The sequence below is a fragment of the Pituophis catenifer genome, unplaced genomic scaffold, assembly GCF_029215685.1.
Source record: "Pituophis catenifer annectens isolate HBS135680 unplaced genomic scaffold, rPitCat1.0.hap2 SCAF_1, whole genome shotgun sequence".
In the NCBI taxonomy this organism is placed as follows: Eukaryota; Metazoa; Chordata; class Lepidosauria; order Squamata; family Colubridae; genus Pituophis; species Pituophis catenifer.
This window is the reverse complement of record NW_027256881.1, coordinates 204,823,152-204,846,147: the sequence shown is the minus strand read 5'-3', so window position 1 is coordinate 204,846,147 and position 22,996 is coordinate 204,823,152. Positions and strand designations below refer to the sequence as shown.

Genomic DNA, 22,996 nt, shown 5'->3' with positions numbered 1-22,996 from the left:
AGGCAGCAAAATTGTAATATAGCATAATAGCAATAGCACTTAGACTTACCATATTTTTCGAAGTATAAGACGCACCTTTTTCCCCAAAAAAAGAGGGTGAAAATCTGGGTGTGTCTTATACTCTGATTGTAGCCCCGCCCAGCTTCTCAAACGGAGGTTTCAGAGATTGAAAAAAGCCTCTGAAACAGATCTTCAGAAAAAAGCCTCTGAAACAGATCTTCAGAAAAAAGCCTCCGAAACAGAGGTTCAGAAAAAAAGCCTCCGAAACAGAGCTTCAGAAAAAAAGTCTCTGAAACAAAGTTTCAGAAGCTTTTCTTCTGAAGCTCTGTTTCGGAGGTTTTCAGAGGCAGAAAAAAAGTTTTTTCTGAAACGGAGTTCAGAAGTTTCAGAGGCAGAAAAAAAAGCAAGGCATAGACTCACAACCAACAAACTGTTGCTAAAATTCACCTCTGGGAACAGCTGATTGGGGGTATTCCGGGAGGCCGATCCACCCGCCAATCAGCTTTTTTCTTATTTTCCTCCCCAAAAACTAAGTGCGTCTTATACTCTGGTGCGTCTTATACTCTGAAAAATACGGTATATACCACTTCACAGTGCTTTACAGCCCTCTCTAAGCCCTCTCTATACCGAGCATATTGCCCCCAACAATCTGAGTCCTCATTGTACCGATCTTGGAAGGATGAAAGCCTTGAGCTGGTGAGAATCGAACTGCTGAATTGCTGGCAGTCGACAGTCAGCAGAATTAGCCTGCATGCAATACTGCATTCTATCCACTGCGCCACCACGGCTCATAAAGGTAAATCATGTTATTGTCACATGACAGTATAAGTGGAGGAGTGAAGATCTTACTTTTTATACTGTTTTCAAAGATTTTCATTTTAAATTGAAGTAGGACATTTTTTTTTTTGTAATTTTTTTCTGGACCACTTCTCCAGAGGATATTTGCGAGATAAATTTGGAGATAGTTCTGCTGTCCTTTCCTCATTCCTCCCATTTCTCACTCAGAAAGGGAGAATCCCTTAATAAGGAGAATGTTTTCAGCAAAAGATTGCAGTAAATCCCTGGAAGATTCTAAAACAGCTAAAATTCCCTTGCTGTTTTCATCCCATCCTGATTTTAAAAAAAGAAGCAGCTGCAGATGTTTTGATGCTTCCCTATTATGGTCTACAAATTATGTTTTTTTTCCCCTATTGAATTTTGATTCTGTTTGAATATTTTTGCCTTTGAAATTCAGGTCACACTATGCCATCTTTGAACCTAACAAAAATTACATCTGGAACAAATCCAGTTGATTCACACAAGCCCAGTTTTCCATGCATTTCACACACACCACAATTCAGCCAATGGAGTATGGGGAAAGGAAACATAGGAAAATGGACTTGTCCTGAGCACCGCCAAAAGGGAAAAAATAAAATACAAAGGACCTGATCCACCAAGCTGAATTTGCAGCTGAATTTTTGTAGAGCCCTGTGTCAGAAGAATAATTTGGACCAGGGCTATGCAAGAATAAATAAATATGAGTTTTAGACAGCTGTGAGGAAATAAGAAATATTTATTCCTAAAAGCAAACCAGTTTGCATTTAGGGGCAGGCTACAGAGAAATGGGGCACAGCAGCAAATTTTTATAGGGGGAGTTTGTCCAGAGTGTCACGTGCTGATTCTAGGGTGACATTTGAGGGGTGTGTGTGTGTGTGTGTGTCTCTCTCTCTCTGTGTATGTGTGTATGTTTATTCTTGTGAACATGCAGTTCCTCTGGGAGACCTAATTTAATTAACTCTATGTTTGTAGACCTTATCCTTTGATATGTGGATTAGGTCTGGGTAAATTGTTTGAGGAAGTTTGCTAATGTTAATTGATTAAGCCCTGGTGGCGCAGCAGACTAAAGCACTGTTATTAACATCAGCTGCCTGCAATTACTGCATGTTCAAATCTCATCAGGCTCAAGGTTGACTCAGCCTTCCATCCTTTCTAAGGTAGGTAAAATGAGGATCCGGATTGTGGGGGCAATAAGCTGACTTTGTATAAAATATACAAAAGTATGAAGGCTATTGCTTAACGCATTGTAAGCTGCCCTGAGTCTCCGGAGAAGGGCGGCATATAAATCAAATTAAAAAAAAAAAAAAAAACTTAGTTTCAGCTTGATTGTAAATTATCTAGTGGAGACACTGATTCTCAGACCATTGTGGATTCTGTAAAATATTTTAAGGGGAAGATGGAAACAGTATAAAGAATAAAATATATTTGGATATAAGACTTCTCACACCTGTTACAGATTTTAGGATGGTACCGATTTGGATGAGACACACAGAGCGATGGTCATTGAAGAAATGAGAGCTTAGTATCAAAGTACACTACCCAAAAAAAAAAAAAATGTTTCTTAGTTTGAACAGTTTTATGTTCTTTCATTTATTGTACATTTCCTGTTTCTTATACTGTTTCTAATTACTTGCACTTATCTAGCCTAAGTACCCTATTTCTCTTATCTTTTCTCAGATATACTATTTATGCCCAGACCTTCAATCCTTATTCTGTCCATCCTTTTTATTTTCACATTTCCAAGACTTGATCTTCTGCTTCCTCATCACCGTTGTTCCGGCCACATTCTTCAACCTGATCTTTATCTCTCTCTCCTAACGTGTCCTTTACAGTTACAGATTACAGCAATACCATTCCAAATGCACCGTTTCCCATTAGTTAGCTATTTTATTGCCGTGCCAAAATTCTTCAGACTTTCTTATACCTTCTGATATGTTCTTCATTCTGCTCCGAAGATAATACTACTCTATAGCTGTGACTCTTGTTCTCTACTTTATATGCTATTGGAAAACCTGTGACTCGCTAAGTAGGCCGTCTTTTCTGAGATATTCCCTTACTTAAAACAGAGGAACAGAATAAGTGGGAAGGGAGCAAACAAGCAGTGGGAGCTTGAGGAACTTCCATCTTCCTACAAGCTTCCCCATTGACAATACTTATGGGCAGCTGGCAGGAAGTATTGGAAATCACTCCTCCTCCTCTTTGGCTGAGCCATGAAACTGCCTGTCACTGATGAAGAGAGATGGAACGAAAGCAGGGGTGGGCTGCTAGGGGTTGACAGGGGTTCGGGAAAACCTCTAGCTAAGATTCTGTGCAGTTTGGAGAACCCCCAAATCCTACTTCTGGCTGGCCCCGCCCTGCCCACCCCGCCCCACCCATCCCAGGAGTCCCCATGCGGCCCATTTTGGATCCAGGTAAGTGCAGGGCGCGCACGGAGACTCAGGGAGAGCGAAAAACAGGCCTACCAGAAGTTAGGGAAGGCCGGAAACAGGCCCGTTTCTGGCCTCCAAAGGGCCTCTGGAGCCTGGGAAGGCCGTTTTCGCCCTCCCAGAGACTGGAGGAAAGCCTCTGGAGTCCAGGAGGCTTAGGCCATGCCCACCATGGCCACACCCACCCAGCAATGGGGCAGAGAACTCCTTGCTAAAATTTTTGAAGTCCACCCCTGAACGAAGGGAGCTGTGGATCACAAAGAAAACTGTATCCCTGCTTCCCACCCCATATGTACCTAAGAGCCCCCTCCCTCCAGGAAAGAAGAGGGCTCACCATTGACCACCAGCATATCCCAGCCAGCCTTACCTTATAAGCAGGCATCTGAATCGCTCCCTCATCCTTCTCTTGCCACCCACCATCATTAAGAGAGTTCATCTTTTGACCTCTGTTCCAGTGGTGGGTTGCCCCCAGTTCGGACTGGTTCACAAGAACAGGTAGTAAAAGCAGCAGGAGGCTCCGCCCACCCACCCCGGATGTCATCATCGGCGATCTGCACATGTGCAGAAGCAAGGCGCATGCGCGAGCAAAGCAAGCGCTCGCGCCTGATCCCATTGCGAACCAGTAGTAAAGGTAAGTGGAACCCACCCTGCTCTGTTCCATCCTTCATTTATTCTATAATTCTACACTAAATTTCACTTTTTAATTTCTATTCTTTTCTCCTTGACTTCTTGGAATAACTCATGACTGCCATCTGTGGTCACTTGGGTTTTTGCAGCCCAAATCTGGAAGCTCTTTTTGATGTAATTTCTTTCAAGTGTATTGCAGATATTACATGTTTGCATAGAACCATGACTTGTTCAATTTGGTTTTGTCAAAATAAACTCCAATTGGCAGGTTTAGATTACATATCAAGCCACAAACGGTTATTTGTAAGCCACAATTGATGGTTCACATCATACGCTAAAGAAAAACTCCAACTATAGTATTGCTTAGTGTGTGGTGGAAACCAGATAAAAGAATAGTTTTAATAATGCTATGAAAAATGCAACACAATCCAAACCACATTTATTTTTTAAAAAATATCAGGAAGATGTTAAAAAGAGCTCTGCTGGATTATAGCAATTGTATCTTACCCAACAACTGATGCTGCTAAGAAAGCCTGGCCAGAACACAATACTTTCTCACTCCTGTTATTCAGAAATGTCAGAAACGACATAATATAGAATACAAAATAACAGTTGGAAGGGACCTTGGAGTTCCAAGCCCCTCCTCAAGCAGGAGACAAATGGTTGTCTAGTCTCTTCTTAAAAACCTCCAGTGAGGGAGCACCCAAAATTTCTGGATTTAAGCCATTCCACTGGTTAATTGTTCTCACAATCAGAAAAATTCTCTCCTTGATAAGTTTTCCTCTATTACTTCTTCTCCTGCCCTCAGCATACTTCCTGTAATGCTGGTTGTTACGGTGTTTCCCCGAAAATAAGACCCTGTCTTATATTTTTTTGAACCCTGAAATAAACGCTTGGCCATATTGCCATGTGCTCAAAAGCCTGATTGGGCTTACTATCAGGGGATGTCTTATTTGGGGGGGAAACAGGGTACATATAACCTTCATAATTAGTGGCCATTGATTACTAGATCCTTCATTAATGTTGTCTGGACCTTTTTAGAAGAACTTTAAATTGGTGATCATATTGTGCTTGTGAGTTTCTGGGGGTTTTTTTGTTTTTTTTTCAGGCAGTGTGAAGCATATTCATGTTGCCAGTTGTCAATTGTCCACCATCCAGCTCACAGGTGTCAAACTTGATCACATCCAGTGGTGGGTTTCTACCGGTTCGCCCCGGTTCGGGTGAGCCGGTAGTGGCGGCGGTGGGAGGCTCTGCCCACCTGCCCGGACATCATCGCAGACATCATGTGCAGAAGTGCCGCGCGTGAGCGAAGCAAGTGCGTGCACGCGTGCGCTCCCGGTTCCAAACCAGTAGTGAAGTTAGTGGAACCCACTAACTACTGATCACGTCACATGATGTATCATGACATATCACAACGTTTTTTGCCTTTGCTGAGCCTGGGTGGGCATGGCCTGCACGTGACACATCTGGCCCACGGGCCGCCAGTTTGACACCCCTGATTTCCAACTCCATTGTAGAGCTCCAGGCCTGAGTGATGTCACAAGTGATATCAGGATGACTCCCAAATAACACAAATTACATAATTTGGCCTAGGTATGACTTGAGGTTATACTCTCTTCCCATTCTCCACAGAGTGTTATTTTTACCAACTTCTTATACTTGCTTATATGTGGGATTCTTTGCTCTCCCAGGACCTGACACACCATAGAATAGCAAATCTGTACAAAACATTTTATTACCACACGCACCTTTCCCAGAACAGGCTGTTGCTCTGGGTTAACTCTGCCTTTCTAGGCTTTGCAAGAGGATATTGTAACGTAAATAGGTCTTTAATACTCAGTCCCTTAATACTTATCTTTTAATATTCAGATCAAACCAACATCTCAAAGTCTTTAAAGTAGCATACAACATTTTGTCTTTTCCCAAACATTCTTGCACTAATTAGGATGAGGTGCTGCTTCAATGTGGTTGCTCCTTTTCTAGTTGCTGCCAAGCTCCAGGCAAAGGTCCAAGCTGGACTCCTACCAGGATATGCTGCTCACTGTAGCTCAGGGGTGTCCAATCTGGGCAACTTTAAGACTTATGGACTTCAACTCCCAGAATTCCCCAGCTAGTCATGTGGGCTGGGGAATTCTGGGAGTTGAAGTCCACAAGTCTTAAAGTTGCCTAGGTTGGACACCCCTGCTTTAGCTTGTGATCCTTGTAGTTGAACGAAAGTCCTCTTGCCTGCTTGTACTAGTGGAGGTGATGTCAGTCTGCAGACATCACCTCCACTTCCTCATCTGTAGGTGCTTTGCTTTCATCTTTCCTGCTACACACACCTCTTTCCCCACTCTGCTTTAACATTTGCTTTTGTAAGCTCAAAGGACTGGGTGGGTGAGGATGCCTCTGGCTGTTAATTCCATCCAGGGTGTGGCTCAGTTAGCACAGGGAGTTGTGTAACATTGGCTTGCATGCCTGTGAATATCATACTCACAGCCATGAAAGCAGGGGTGAAATTTACTTACCTTCACTACCTGTTTACAAATGTGAGCTCGCGCATGACACCTCTGCGCATGCACAGAGGGTCAAAAACGGGACGTGATGACGTCCAGGTGGGTGGGCGGAGCTTCCCGCTGCTGGCTCTACCGATTTGCCCGAACTGGATAGAACTGGCTGAATTTCACCACTGCGTGAAAGCATGATAGAAGCATGATAGAAGTGCCAGGGAAGCATTTCTGCCTGGCCGTAGCTGCTTTTCCAAAGCACAGGTAGCAGTCCCAATTTCACTACCTTACATTATGCGGCCTTGTGTTCAGTAGAGCTTGCACCCTAGCAAATGGTGTAATTTAATAATCTTAAAATAGGTCAAAATCTAAGGCCTAAAATCATCCCAGTGACCCATTTCTTCCACATTTGAAAACATTTTTCAACTCCACCTTTATTCGCTTTAATAACTAATTTGCTAGCAATTTCCCATTTTCTCCTTCGTTCACATACTCTTTGGGCGATTATTGCCAATCTAATGATTCACATATTCAAAATTGCCACTTTTTCTAATTCCAAAAATTGCCTTAGATTGTTCTTGCTATTTCTATTAATTATTTTCCTGCTCTTCAAACACGTGGGATGGAACAGATGTTTAAGCCTTCCAAAGAAATTGCCTGCTTATATTTCTGGGAGAAAAGAGACCGTTAAGATTAATAGGCCAGAAACAAAAATTCAACTCATAAGCTAAAAGGGGTGCTTTATTGCAGCATTGAATACAAGCTGGATCAGACTCAAAGATGGTGATTTATACTAGTCTCCTCTCTGAACCATATTATCTGTCTTGGGTTACTACTATATACTAACTTTGTAAAGCCTACATGTATTCCTTATTAACAGAGGAGGTGTGCGTTTTTGTTCAAGTCAGCAGTAATCAGGGGTGGTATTCACTTACTTTCCCTACCGGTCTGCAATTGTGAGTGCACGCGCCCCGTCCACACATGCGCCCAGCCTTCTGCGCATGCACTTTGCTGGTGCGCATGCCTTCCATCAGGGGTGAAATCTACTTACCTTCCTTACCGGTTCGGAAGTGCACGCGTCACATGCGCATACAGCCTCCCTGCACATGGGCAGAGGGTAAAAAAAACATTACTTCCTGGATAAAACCAGGAAGTAATGACACCCGAGTGGGTGGGGGAGCCGCGCACCGCCATCGCTACCAGTTTTCCAAACCACCTGCCACAATCACTACCGGATCGCCCGATCTGGTCCGAACTGGGAGGATTTCTCCCCTGCCTTCCGTGTCTCAAAAACATGCCTAAATAGGATGGCATAGAGCTGGGGCAGGTGGGCAGCCCACCCATGATTTCCGCTACCAGTTCGGGTGAACTGGTCCGAACCGGCTGAATACCACCTCTGGCAGTAATCCAGTTTATAAGGTTAAGATTTGTGCTTACAACCTATTAGACAGAGCAAAGATATTTTATGGAAAGTCTTGATGCTAATGAATGTTAGTGCTCTGTTATCATCTACAAGGAAAATCAGATTTCTCAAATTATAGATGAATGGACTTCAACTCAGACGATTCCTGAGGCAATATGACCATTGCAGAGAATTATGAGGCTTGAAGTCTTGCATTTGTAAGGCATCCCTGCTGAAGAAGGATGCATAACAACCCAACCTGTGTTTATTTATTTTTTATTTTATTTTTTTTTGCTTTAATTTATATGCCGCCCTTCTCCGGAGACTCAGGGCGGCTTACAATGCGTTAAGCAATAGCCTTCATACTTTTGTATATTTATACAAAGTCAGCTTATTGCCCCCACAATCTGGGTCCTCATTTCACCTACCTTAGAAAGGATGGAAGGCTGAGTCAACCTTGAGCCTGGTGAGATTTGAATTTACAGTAATTGCAAGCAGCAGATGTTAATAACAGTGTTTTGTCCACTGTGCTACCAAGGCTCATTTAGGTGGCATGTAGAATGGCTACCACTAGATTCAGTTATATCTATATATCCAGTTTGTGTGTGTGTGCATGCGTGTGTTTGTGTGAGTGTGTAGTTATATAGTTATATAGATACATACAATATATATTTATCTTCTGCATATGGAATTCTGCTTTTTTCTATATCAACTCAATTCCTAAAGCTAAACCATACCTTAATTATTGAAGTTATGAATCGAGCCACTGTTGCCTAGCCACATTTTAAAGAATACTGCTTTAGCATCATAAATGAACTCCTATAATTTGATTTTAATAAGGGAAGGCTAAGTTAAGAGCTCTTAGCTTTTGTTAGATCATGCCTTGTACATTTCTGTTATAGACTTTCATTGTGTACCAATATTTTGGATGTGTTTTTCACGTTAGTTTCCTATGAAACACACTGTACAAGTTCAGATCGGTTTTGTTGAGAAAGTATCAAATTCTTATTTCTTTTTCTCGTCTCCTGACAGCATGGGATGGGTATTCCCTCCATTTCTATCATGCTTCATGAACTAATCAAATTGCTGCACCATGCAAAATGCTGTGATGTTACGATTATCCGCATTGGTACCTCAGGAGGATTAGGTGAGCAAAGAGTTTCGCTGCTGCCAGGCATAAGGGATGCAGATGAAAAACAGCTCAGAAAAGGTCAGATCTTGATGAGAATTTTGTAACATGTTTTAATATATATTTCAAGTCAAGAAATTTCTGGCAGCGAAGGTATACACAGAGAGATCACAAATGTGTATTTGGCTGAGATAACATCACCCTGAAAATATGGGGCTTGATGTCCTTTCTAAATTAAAGTCATTCGAAATAAATTTTCCTTGGAATCTAACTGAAACAAAGGAATATAATACCATACCATAAAAGAGTATTTTGCAATTGCATTTATAAAATATTAAATTCCTTTAAAATATGGACTTCTCTTCATACTTGTTCAACTGCAAGCAACCTATTAATTTTAATCAAAAGAAAAGCTTTATGTGCTTTCAGAATGAGCAAAAAGAGTTTCTAGGTCTCAAAAGATTATCTTAAATACCTAAATGAACTTTCTCTGTTTTAAAGAATCTGATCACCTGCTCACCAGACTAAACTGAGACAGTTAATTTCCTTTCTTACATTGGTTCTCATGACAGACTAAACAGGTGCTGGAGGACGATACTTGAATCTAAAGCTTGTTAGCCCACTGTGATTGTGGACAAACTTATAACATAATGTCATATTTCTAACATTTGAAATAACATATACATATAGAATATAGAATATATTCTTAACTGAGGGAGCCAGCATTTTCTGAAGATGCTTCCATGGTCATGACTGCCTTCATGAGTCTATGCCAAGGTACACAAAACATTTTATTTTACCGCTGAAGTGGTGGTATCTATTTGCACGCTTTCAAAATGCTAGATAGGCAGGAGCTGGGGCAAGAACAGGAGCTCACCCGGTCACCCAGTGTTTGGGTCTCAAACTGCAACCTTCTGGTTGACCAGCCCAGCACTTTAACCACTAGGCCACTGTGCCCCTTCATACATACTGTACATACATAAAGGTAAAGGTTCCATTCGCACATATGTGCTAGTCATTCTCAACTCTAGGGGGCGGTGCTCATTTCCATTTCAAAGCCAAAGAGCCAGCGCTGTCCGAAGACGTCTCCATGGTCGTGTGGCCAGCATGACTAAACGCCAAAGGTGCATGGAATGCTGTTACCTTCCCACCAAAGGTGGTCCCTATTTTTCTACTTGCATTTTTTATGTGCTTTCGAACTGCTAGGTTGGCAAAAGCTGGGACAAGTAACAAGAGCTCACCATTAGTGCCATTACGCGGCACTAGGGATTCAAACCGCTGAACTGCCGATCTTTCGATCAACAAGCTCAGCATCTTATTTATTTATTATTTATTTATTTATTAATCAAATTTCTATACCGCCCTGCTCCCGAAGGACTCAGGGCGGTGAACAGCCAAGATAAAATACAGTTAATACAAATATTAAAAATCCCTTAAAATTATTAAATATTTTGGCCGAAACACAGATTAAAACACCCAATTTATAAAATCACGAATTAAAAATTTAAAAGAGGAGAGTTAGGCCAGGCCAGCCTGCTGAAATAGAAAAGTTTTGAGAGCACAGCGAAACGTGCGCAGGTCCGGGATCCTCCGTATCTCTGGGGGGAGCTCGTTCCACTGAACCACCACATCCCATTTACTATACATACATACATACATACATACATACAGGCTTATAGAACATATCTATAGGTTGGGTATGAACTGAATCCTAAATTTAACAGTCTCTTTGCAGAGTGAAATGGGTAGCATACAGCAATAACAATGGCACTTATATACTACTTCACAGTGCTTTAGAGCGCTCTCTAAGCCAGTGGTCCCCAACCTTGATGGCTTGGTGGCCTGGCTGAGTGGGGGGAGAGGGGAACCGGGCCACGTGAGTGGCAGGCCAGCGCACCTGTGCATGCAGCTCCACTTGTGTGTACACCAGCCTGCTGCTTGTGCAAGTAGAGCTGCGTGCGCATGTGAGCCAGCCCACCACTCACGCCACCCGGTTCCAAATAGGCCATAGCCCAGTAGTGAGCTGTGGCTTGGGGGTTAGTGACCCCTGCTCTAAGTGGTTTACAGAGTCACCATATTACCCCCAACAATCTGAGTCCTCATTTTACCGACCTCGGAAGGATGGAAGGCTGAATTAACCTTGACCCGGTGAGACTCGAACAAATGCTGGCAGTTGGCAGTCGGCAGAAATAGCCTGCAATACCACTGTGCTACCACGGCTCATATAGATGTAATAAATAACTAAATAAAATGGAATGTAATCAAAATTTAAAACAGACTTTAGTTGATAGAATATGCATTGCCCTCATTCACCGTGAGCCAAGGGGGGAGGGTAGGTTACTGTGTTTTGAGAAGTTCAAAACCTAGATTTCTTTGGAACTAACCTAAGTACCCCAACTAACTCCCTATGTGTTATGTCTGTTATTTGCCTTTCAATTAAGTGTCCACTCAGCTTCTCTGATTAAGACTTCCATTTCTCCATTTGTTTCAGTATGCCTATGTCATCATCAGGTTTGACCAGGACAAAAATAAAAAATATTTATTTTTATGGATTTGCTCCAACAAAATAGCCAGATATTGAGAAGAAAAGCATCACTCACTAAACTACCTTCATGTCAGCCAAGAATAGTGAAAAATGGCTGCTGGCTGAGTAATTGAGCCATCAAAATCTTATGCAGTTAGCCCAATTTTCTTGAGATAAGTGACCGATGGAGAGGAACTTTGGATCAGCAGGTCAGGCAGACAGAGCCAATGAATTATTACCTTGTGTCAGTTCCACCTTTCTCTAAATGTAAATATTCAGAGGTTTTGCTATATTCAGATTTCTAGGAAGCTAAAGCTATTGTAAAGAGTTGAGTCAAACTCAGTGGCTGGTGACTCCACGGACTCCATATGTTCCTTTCTTTGGCTATAATACAGAAGTTGCTCATCATTGCCTTTTAGGATGGTTTTTCAATTTCCTAGTACGGCCTATCTCCTACTATCTAACCCTACTTACCTTTGAGGAATAGCTAAAATCAACTAAAGCAGTGGTCCCCAACCTTTTTGGAACCAGGGATTGGTTTCGTGGAAGACAATTTTTCTACACATCGGGGGCAGGGGGAGAAGGAACATGCAACCTAGATCCCTCACATGAACAGTTTCTAGTAGGGTTCATGCTCCTATGAGAATCTAATGCTTGATGACCTGAAGTGGAGCTGAGGCGGTAATGCTAGTGCTGGGGAATGGATGCAAATATAGATGAAATTTCACTCACTCACTCACTCACCACTCACCTCTAGCTATGCTGGTCCATGGCCCGGGAGTGGGGACCCCTAAGCTAAGGGATGCCATCTACTCTAAGACGTTCTAATATCTACTGGGACATAGTTACCATTTCATATTTCTTCATCACCATGTATTTTAAACTTTTAGGGGTTGAGCCTGGTTCTGTGGTAATAACGGATGTGGCAGTGGATTCCTTTTTCAAGCCCCAGTTTGAGCAAGTGATCTTAGACCGTGTGGTGACACGAAGCACGGAGCTTGACCAAGACTTGGCTTCTGAGTTACTCGAATGCAGCAGAGGGATTAAGGACTTCCCAGCGCTAATGGGCCATACAATGTGCACGTATGATTTTTATGAGGGTAAGCATGTTTTTAACTGGCTATGGAAATTCTCAGTCATCCGGGTCATGGTTGTCCCAAAGGTGCTTTTCAAAAGGCAACTGGACTTCCTTGGGTTTTTCCTTGAAAATGTTTCACTTCTCCTCCAAGAAGCTGAAACTGAAGAAGCTTCTTGGATGAGAAGTGAAATGTTTTCAAGGAAAAAATAAGGAAGTCCAGTTGCTCAAGCATCCTCGTGACATGTTTTTAACTGAAAATTTAAAATATGAAAACTTTATAGTATCTAGCCAGTTTGGGGGATGCATCATATAATGGTGAATGGTCACTTTGATCCCTGTTTCCTTAATGAATTTGAAATGAATAAATATGCTTATGCTAAAACCTCCCCTCCCATCAGTTCTGCTGTCGGGAAGATTTTATGGGACTCCTTGATTCCAGAGACGTTGCTCTTGACCTCTCTCACAATCATGTTGTCAGGGTTCCAAGTAACACCCTCAATGAAAAGAAACTCCAAGGCTTGGATTTCCTCAAAGCTGTATTTTATTAGAGATATCATATTGGCACATCTGGGGAAACCCGAATCTGAAAGTTTCCAGGTTTTCCCCACCCAAGTGAAAATTCAAGTCCCTGCCCAGCACCCACATGTCCATCACATGGTCCAATCATCTACCATCCAAACTGGAGATACCTCCCAGTCATTCAACTCCAGGTGCCAGACAAGGCATCCTTGACTCTCTGAGAAACTAATGTTATTTTGACTACATATCACCCATGCTCCATACAATCCCCCCTCCTAATTTCCCACAGCAGTAAATGTGGCAGGCCTGAAGGCCCAAATGTAAAAGATGGCTTCCACGTCTGACACATGTCCTCATACGGTGTCCTTTTATGAAGCCCTAAGATGTCTTCCGATCACCGCAATCATTTCCAAATATGCAGGTCACATTGATAAATTTTATTTTTATTATTTTTAAGGGGTGCTAATCTCACATTCACAAATTGGGTGGCCAAATACCTTCACCAAATTATATAACTGCACAAAACTTTTAATTAGATACGTTGTTTTATTATCCTATTGGTTTTTCCTCCTTTCCCAGTAACAAATTGTTATATCAAACTATCATTCTTTTTTACTGTAAAGGCTGATCAAAGACCATAATAAAGATATTTGATTTTAATTTGATGTTAAAACCTCTTCCCATCTCTATAGTACTCAGAACTAAATTCAATGGAACTTGCTTCCAGATAAGTAAAAATATTGATTGCAATCATTTTACCAAGAATAAGCATCATTAAGTATAATCTTAACTTTCCCAATCCATTTAGCTCCATCATTAGTGGTAATTATCCCACTAACATTATTAGACCCCATTTTTAGTGGTCTATCTTCAGTTGCTCTTAAAAATAAGCTTTTGTTAATTTTGAGGCCAGTAAAATGGTAGCATTTTATCTTTTGTTTTATAGGATTTTGTTAATAAATATAGAGCCAGTAAAGAAAAATGCAACTCTGCATCAATACTTTGGTTCTCTTTTAATTATGTGTCTTGTCATTTTAAAGACAAATATAACAATTAAACTTTAGTTTGGTTTCACCCTATGGAGTTTAACTGATAAACAACAAGACAAAACCAAACAGAATTATCATTTCATTTCTTGACTAAAACCCTAAAATGGTCACTAGAAAGTAGAGAATAAAGTTGTTAGAGAGAAGTGGAACTTTTTCCCCCAAAGAATTTCAGAGCTAAATCACCTGAGATATCTGACACATTTACCCACTTTTCTATCAAGGAAATTACTTCAGCGACAGCAAAGCGGTAGATACAGATATATTGCAGAATTGGACCTTCTAACATCCCTCAGTACTGACCATTTATAGCAGCGCTATTGAGAATGGTGGTTAAGGGCTGTCCTCTAACAAGTGAAGAGGCCTGACCCCCTCCCCTCCCTCAAAAATGGATGGGCAAATAAAAACTAAACTTGATGCACTTAGTGTATTTAATTCAATACAGTTAAAAGGTTCCCCGTGTATTCAATGATTTTCCTTTCCATCACATTGATTATGTGCCATCTCATTGTTGTCAACTGTTAGAGTACCACAGAGATTGACTGATTGATTTAACTGCTATGGGGTTAGAAACCACATAGCTAGATCGATCTATGACAATCTGTCCCTAGCCTGGTATTTCATACCTCCAATGGTGTATTTAACACCACTATACCTACACCCATCTTGTTGCCAGTTGTTCTCATCTCTCTCCTTCCTTCCTTCCTTCCTTCCTTCCTTCCTTCCTTCCTTCCTTCCTTCCTTCCTTCCTTCCTTCCTTCCTTCCTTCCTTCCTTCCCTTTCCCAGCATTAGAACTGTAGACTTTCGGTAGAGAACTCAGTGTTCAAATAACGTGTCTGAAGTAGAATAATTTCAGCCTGTCATTTGTGCCTCAAGTGAGAACTCTGGGGTTGATTTGTTTTGATATGTTTATTTTTTTCCCTTTTTGCTTGGTGGTGTGTGTGATATTCTCAGGAGTCTTCTCCAACACCAAAGTTAAAAAAAAAAAAGAAAAAGAAAAAGCCATCAATACTTTTCCTAGCCTGCTTCTTCAAAGTCTAACTTTCACTGCCGTCATATTAAATAGTGTTATTTAGTGGCAACTTTGGAAGACTCTCAGAGACAAATCAAAAGCTTTATGGGGCTCCTACAGTTGTAGGAGTGAAGGCAGGGCACTTTTCCTTCAGATGCCAAAGAACCCCCCCCCCCCTTTTTTTTTTTAAGTTTTAGGGCTTTTAAATTCTTCAAATAATTTTTTTAAAATTAGTACATCTGCTGTTTATGCTAGGAAAATGCCTAGTATTTTTGCTATATTTTTAACTCACCGCAAAATGGAGAAAGAAGATGCCTACCAATCCAGCTTCCCATCTCCTTGATGACATTTAAGAAAATCTAAAACGCCCCTGATTTGCATCCTCAACAACATGTGCCTGTTCATTGACTAAAAGATGCAAGCATTTCATATTAAACAGTTAAAATAAAAGAGCCCCCAGTCAATCATCGTATCATCATGTTAACAGCTGGATTACATTCCAGCTACCTCCTGTGACAGGATTATAGCTTCCAAAATTACCTTCCCCTAAGAAAAATGTCAAGAAGTCTGGCATTTACATAAGTATCCATTAGTGCCTCTCGCTACCCCAGGACCTTTTCTCTGGAGACAATTAAGTGCTGTTTGCAAAGTGGATAAAACAGAAGAAACTGAGAGAAGTCATCCTCTGTGGAGTCTGTGGAAACCTTTGGCTGGCGGATCTGAGTTTGGGCCACCTCTTATGAAAGCCAGTTCAGAGGCTTCACGTCCAGAAACAAAATTGCAGTGGAAAAGCTTGTCCAGGTTGGTTCTGCTGCAGGAGTAGGGTTTAAAAAAAGAGACCAGCAACTGATTTAAAGCAGTAATTAAAGAGACTGATTTGCAAAATATGTTCATTCCATAAGGAAGTCTTTTTTTTAATTTTTTTTTAAATTTTTATTACATATATAAACACACAAAAAACACATACACATACAAATGTGACAAATACGACATTAATAACATAAATGACATCTAAACGTAGTGTCTGATTTTATCCGACATCAATAACCTAAATTCCTCAATATATATTCCTTCCTCTCGCCTTATATAACGATATTATTTTTTAATCTTTAATTATGGGTTATTATGTCTTATTTGGTACAGAATTTTGTTTTACTCTTTTAGGATCCTCTTTTGATTTTGTTTTTCCCCTCTAACCATTGATACCACCTTTGCCAAACCAGGTAGTAGTCAGATTCTTCCTTTCCTTGAATTTCCTTGGTGAGTCTGTCCATCTCAGCACATTCCATGACTTTAGATATTATTCTATCTTGTGTTGGGACTTCTTCCATTTTCCAATTTTGTGCATAAGTGATCCATGAGGCAGTCAAAATATGTGTGATTAAGTATATTGTTTCTCTGTCGTAATTACTTGTAAATATGCCTAATAAATATGTTTCCGGTCTTAGTGGTACTTTTTGGGCTGTTATTTGCTCCAATTGGGTCATAAGGAAGTCTTTATCACACTCAAAGGCACAGATTTCTAGAATGTTCAATTTAGGGTTAATCAGACTGATTTACAGAACTGTTGGTCGTGTTTGGAATTGAGTTTTCCTCTTCCATCCAGATGTTCCCTGCTTCCTTCTCTATGGGGTAAAAGCAATGCAAGTAACATGCAGGGAGAGACTGGCCAATAGTTGGGGTTTGGGGAGCTCAGAAGTTGGACACTCTAGTAAGAAGAAACAAAATTAAATGAGAAAGAATAGAATAGAATAGAATAGAATAGAATAGAATAGAATAGAATAGAATAGAATAGAATAGAATAGAATAGAATAGAATAGAATAGAATAGAATTTTTTATTGGCCAAGTGTGATTGGACATACAAGGAATTTGTCTTGGTGCATATGCTCTCAGTGTACATAAAAGAAAAGATACGTTCATCAAGAATCATAAGGTACAACACTTAGTGATAGTCATAGGGAACAAATAAGCAATCAGGAAACAATATCAATATAAATCGTAAGGATACAAGCAACAAAATTACAGTCATGAAAATTAAATATCACCAACAAAAGCACCCATCAGCCTAGACATGCTAGAAGCAGTTCAAACAGTAATGAAGGTGTTACAGTAACTTGGTTTTTTCCCCTTCTCCCAATTAAATGCCAGCCATTGTAAAGCGTGACATTTTTTTCAGGGCAGCAAGTAGTAAAAGTATCCAGAGGTTGTGTTTTGTGAGCTTTCTGCTTTACAAAGAACTTTCAGCAGGGGGTTCAAATATGCCGCTGTGTCTTTTTCTGTAGGACTAATGCTGCTTTCATTATTGGCTTCTGCAGCTTTCCTCCGCATGGAGTGATACAGAACACATTAGCCTTAATTTATTATCTTCGCCATTGAAGGCATTTTTTTTTACATTCTCTGTTTTTATGCATTCTATTCTGTCATTCACTTCTCGCATTTCACAGAAATGTTAAAAACTACATGGCGGATAAGTTATTAGTATTTCAAAAAGCAGGCTATTAAGGGTTTCTTTTTTTAAATGGGACTTTCTTTTTTATTTAAGTAGGATGTCAGTAGGCTACCGTTGGGCTTCCAGAAGAAAGCATTCTCTGCAAAAGTCAACGGGGCCAATGCTGTGGAAGTCAGGCCGCACGAAAGCGTAACACACTCATATTTTCCTCTTTCCCTTTTTCTTTTAAGGCCAAGGACGGTTAGATGGAGCCTTGTGCTGCTTCTCTAATGAAAAAAAGCTAGAGTATTTAAAAAGAGCATACAATGCCGGCGTGAGAAACATAGAAATGGAATCCACAGTATTTGCTGCAATGTGCAGGCTTTGTGGCCTGAAAGGTAAGTCAGAGGACTTCTGGGAAGGTTCTCCTCCCTTGGGTAGTCCTGTTCTTGTGTTAGTTTCAATAGAAAGGGACTAGTCTTTTGAGTTTAAGAAACTTGTCTCAGAAAGAAACTGGTCTTCCCAGTCATTGGGACTCTTTTCTAACTCCTATCTAAGGCCTTTCAACCTAGCCTACTGATGACCCCAGAACTTCCTACAGATTAAAAAAAAAAACAAAAAACTGAGGTATTTCTAGTTATGAGCAGGTAACATGACTTTATTTTCCCGTATTCAGACCACAGTTGAGAACATCGGTGCATTACTACTTGCAGGAAAATAACCATTATAGATACATTTTCACAGATAGAAGAATAACTTTACACAATAGTAACTCTTGATGTCCAGAGGCTTCTTTAGCATCACCTTCAGGTACCTTGGCAGTTTATGTAAAGAGGCAGTGCGTTTTCAACTACCGTATTTTTCAGACTATAAGACGCACCGGAGTATAAGACGCACCAAGATTTCGAAGAGGAAAACAAGAAAAAAATAGTTTTTGGCCTTCGCGCATCCAGTTTTTGCCCTCCCCGGTCCCCAGGAGCACTCTGCAGGCCTCTCAAACCCTCTGCGCGTCCCATTTTTGGCAGAAATGGGACGCATGGGGTGGGGTTTCAGGAGGTCAAAAATGGCCGTATTCCATAAGACACACAGACATTTCCACCCTCTTTTGGGGGCGGGGGGGCGGGGAAGTATGTCTTATATTCCAAGTATAAGTACTCCAAAGTACGGTACATAGTTATACTCAATTCAGGACAAGTTTTCCCTTGGCAAAGTTGCTCAGTTGCTCAGTCACAGATGCTCTTCCAAAAATCTGATGACTTGGACTCTCATGATCCTCCTTACTGGCTCCTCTGCACCCAGTCAGCTCCTTGTCATCTCTCTGGTTTAGCTGGTCCCAATTTACTTGCTCCCACTGGGGTCTCCTTGCCTTGACCCTCTCTCAAGATGATGCACCACATGATTTCTTTCATGGGTTGCACCTGCCCACCAATCCAAGCTGTGGTAGGCAGCCCTCTGTGATCTCCTATTTACTTACTTACTTACTTACTTACTTACTTACTTACTTACTTACTTACTTACTTATTTATTTATTTATTTATTTATTTATTTATTTATTTATTTATTTATTTATTTATTGGTTCGATTTATATGCTGCCCTTTCTCCGGAGACTCAGGGCAGCTTACAATGCGTTAAGCAATAGCCTTCATACTTTTTTGTATATACCTGCTTAGTAGGGCTTTCGGGGGCCCCCTAAGCAGTGTTCTTTTTTATACAAAGTCAGCTTATTGCCCCCACAATCCCGGTCCTCATTTTACCTACCTCGAAAGGATGGAAGGCTGAGTCAATCTTGAGCCTGGTGAGATTTGAACTTGCAGTAATTGCAGGCAACTGGTGCTATTTAACAGCATTTTAGTCTGCTGCGCCACCAAGGCTCCTTATTGTAATCAGGAGCAATATTTATATCCTATGCCATTCTGTCTCTTACGTATCTCCCTTTGCTCTTTTTAAGATGCCCATTTTTCTTTCCTTTTAAATCTTGTCCCTTCTTTTTCTCACTCTTGAGTGACCTTTCCATCTCATTTTAAGTTTCTGATGTCTTTTTTATCTCCTTGAGGTGCTTTCTTATGTCCTCCTACCCTTTTCATTTTCCAAACATTTCTCCGAGCTTTAATCCTTCTGGGTCAAGGCTGTCTTCTCTTTGGCCTTCATCTTTCCTTGTTTGCCTTGGCCCCAGTCTGTTATTTGCCTTCCATAACTCCACTTCAAAAACTCTGAAGTTAAATTCTTCTTCTCATAGTTGGGGGGAGGGTCACCTCCTCGTACCCTTCTTTTGTTTTCTTACAGACTCTTTTTTCTCTAATGAGATTATTTTATTTTCTCCAATTTACCTTTATATTCTTTCTTCTTTCTTACATTCTGTTAATTATAAACCTGAAACACCCAGATTGCTAGTCACAAGTTTTTTTCCTTGCTTCTCATGCTAAACCCCTAGCAATTAACGCCAATTTCTCTCATTTCCCAATCTTTACTACAACCACCTGGTTACCTTAATTCTTGTTTGCTTAACTATATCAATCCACTGTTCAGGAAGGTAGCTGCAAAGTTCATTTTGTTTTTTAAAAATTATGGTTGTACTACATGTATTACTAATTACCAATCTGATATTTTGATAAGAAAACACTTCAATGTTTAAAATTGCTTTTTGGCATAATAAAACAGGTAAGTGAAAGTAATGATTTCAGTAATTTTTTGTAAATTCCCTGGAAGCTGCCAAAAGCTGCAAGAGGAAAGTGATGCACTAGTGTTTAGTTTTGATTCAATATTTAGAAAAGAAAAAAAAAGTGTTCCAGTTGAAAGGTATTGATTCACAAACCCTTGAATCAGATGTGCTGTCCACTTGCTACTTATAATTTTAAGAACAAACTATGTTTTTACATGTGTAATTTAGCCACTCACCACAATACTTTTGCAAATCTCAAGATACAGTGTTAGGTCACATTGTATAAAGCACTTTACGAAGGTTCATAATAAGGCTATTGTATCTAAATGATCACTAGATCAAAAAGAGATCTATAGAAAAAAAATCTAGATTTTTGCAGTCCAGATATTATTAAAACATAAGATATTATACAGTAAATAATATTTTAACAGTATCGCTATATTAAAAAAAACCCATAAGAAATGTAATCTCAGCATAAAGCATTTGATTTTTATTCAGTCCATTTTGTTTTCCTTACCTAACCCATAAGGCTTTAACAAAGTTATTATTACTCCAGGATCATAAATTGGCAGAGGTGCTTACAGCTGAAATCAAAGCTACAAATCCAGTCCTGTCTGAGATCAATAAGATAAAGTTTATTACTGGTAGATAAAGCAAAGAAAGCAAGTCTGGTGAGGAATCCAAGTTCTCCAAGGAACTTTGTTCACAAAGTCAGATCAGAGAAATTATTCTAGTATTTGAGTACCCTCAGGCAGGGCTTAAATACTGGAAATATCCTGAGCGCAGCCTGCACTCATTAGCTCTGGTTATCAGAGCCCAGTTACTTAAAAAAACAACCTGAGAAGATCATCCTGCCTAAGGCTAATCACTCTGCAGCTTCTCTCTTTTTCTGCCTTTTTCCTCCGCTGTATGGAGATGATGCTGATTAAGGCAGATGCTCTTTCTTGACTTGGGCAGCGGAGTCTCTGCTTAGAATTTAGAATTCTCCAGGACTAGAATTGGGACCAATGAGGCCTGTTCAAGCTCTATGATTCATGTTGTTCTTAATCACCTGGACTGTCGAGGGCAGTGATGGCGAACCTTTTAGGCATCGAATGCCCAAACCGCACATGCAAGCGCATGCCCAAACTGAAAGGTACGCTTGCTTGTGTGAACATGTGCATGCGTCAATGTGCACACACAGAGACATGCATGCAGGCATGTGCAAACATGCGCATGCATGGTCATGCGTCCATGCTCAGCAGAGACCCAAAGACCAGCTGGCCGGCGGGAGGCGGGGCATCCCAACACTGGCAGCACAGCAAGAGGTAAGATCTTGTTCTTTCGTGAGCTTCTGTTTCGTCGTTTGCAGGGAAACAGAAGCTCACGAAAGAAACGCCATGGAGATCTGACCTGGGGTGACGGCGCATGTGCCAGCAGAGAGCGCTCTGCGTGCCACCTCTGGCACGCGTGCCATAGGTTCGTCATCATGGGCCTAGGGCTTCATCTTGCTCTCCTTCCTCCTGTGATGAGAACTCACCTATCGAGAGCATAATGCTCTTCAGCCCAACTGGCCAGTATATCCTAAAGATAGCTGAACTGTGTTGGAGCCTCATATACTGAGGCTTCATCGGAGAAGAAGGAGGGTGGGTGGGATAATTGCCTTAGTCTACATCATTAGAGGTGTTCCCCATTCCTTTTGTGAAGACACTCTCAAAAGGTGAACAAGAAAAATAGCATGGGTTACACTTAGATTATTCATTAAGCCACAAGCAACTGAGTTCAGGCAATATACTAAGTCATAAATTCATAATTTACACATCTTAATGGCTGAGTTCACAGTATATAGTAAGCCAAGCCAAACAGACCACTTGACCACTTTTTCACTTTACTGTCCTGTGCTACTATTTCTTACCTGACGCTCATTCTCAATCTCCTACAAGGGCATCAGCTATTTAATTGCAATATAACCATCAGATTGACAGGGTTAATGTGCTGCAGTATTGCAGACAAATTCAGCTCACTGCCAGGAGTTCGATCCTGATGGGGCTCAAGGTTGACTCAGCCTTCCATCCTTCCGAGGTGGGTAAAATGAGGACCCAGATTTTTGGGGAGCAATATGCTGACTCTGTAAACCGCTTAGAGAGGGCTGTAAAGCACTGTGAAGTGGTATATAAGTCTAAGCGCTATTGCTATTGTATGTATGCATGCTGGATCCTTTCTCCTTTGCTTGATGTCAGCTGTCTGGGCCCCAACTCAAGGTGACACTGGAAAAGTGGGCTTGGGACCAGCTGTTTCTGCAGTATTACTCACAATATCCCTGAGTCTCACTCCCATTTAAGTTTTGTAAAATAGAAGGCCTGTTTGGCATGAAAGGTAATTCAGTCCTAGCAGCCTGCTGTCTAAAATTGTATTGCTGACACCTCAAATGCTAAGCAGCATTTTATGCCATTTCTAGTGCTTGGTTTTATGGAGAACTGCAATAATTTGAGAGCTGAAAATGCAGGTGCAAAAGCTATGCTTTTCCAGACAAAAACGCTGGTCCTGGATACAGGGATGTTTTAAATTGGTTTTTGGGGACTGTGTGGGATGGACAATAGAGGATGGGGAAAATAGCAATCCTAGCAGAATCAAAGCTTTTCAAACCAGCCTGAGAAAAGTTTCCACTGTGTGTGTGTGTGCATGTGCATGCTTGCACATGTTTATGCATTTTGTTTCATCTTTTTAGAAACTGCAAAAGGTTCACCATTTGTGGTGGCATCCAGGGCAGTGCACAACTGTTTTCATTTAAAATGCTGCTGAAAACAGAGAGTAATATCCTTTCATTTTGAGTTGAGTAGATGAAAGCGATCGTGTAAAACC

The 22,996-nt window shown here is 40.9% G+C and overlaps 1 protein-coding gene across 1 annotated transcript in view; it reads left to right on the top strand.

Annotated features, from left to right (window-relative positions):
* UPP2 (uridine phosphorylase 2) overlaps window positions 1-22,996 on the top strand; it is a 40,450-nt gene that overhangs the window by 16,393 nt on the left and 1,061 nt on the right. Inside the window, exons 4-6 of the mRNA XM_070956987.1 lie at window positions 8,790-8,904; window positions 12,301-12,510; window positions 17,747-17,893. Coding sequence (XP_070813088.1) covers window positions 8,790-8,904; window positions 12,301-12,510; window positions 17,747-17,893 — 472 coding nt within the window. The remainder of the gene's footprint in view (window positions 1-8,789; window positions 8,905-12,300; window positions 12,511-17,746; window positions 17,894-22,996) is intronic.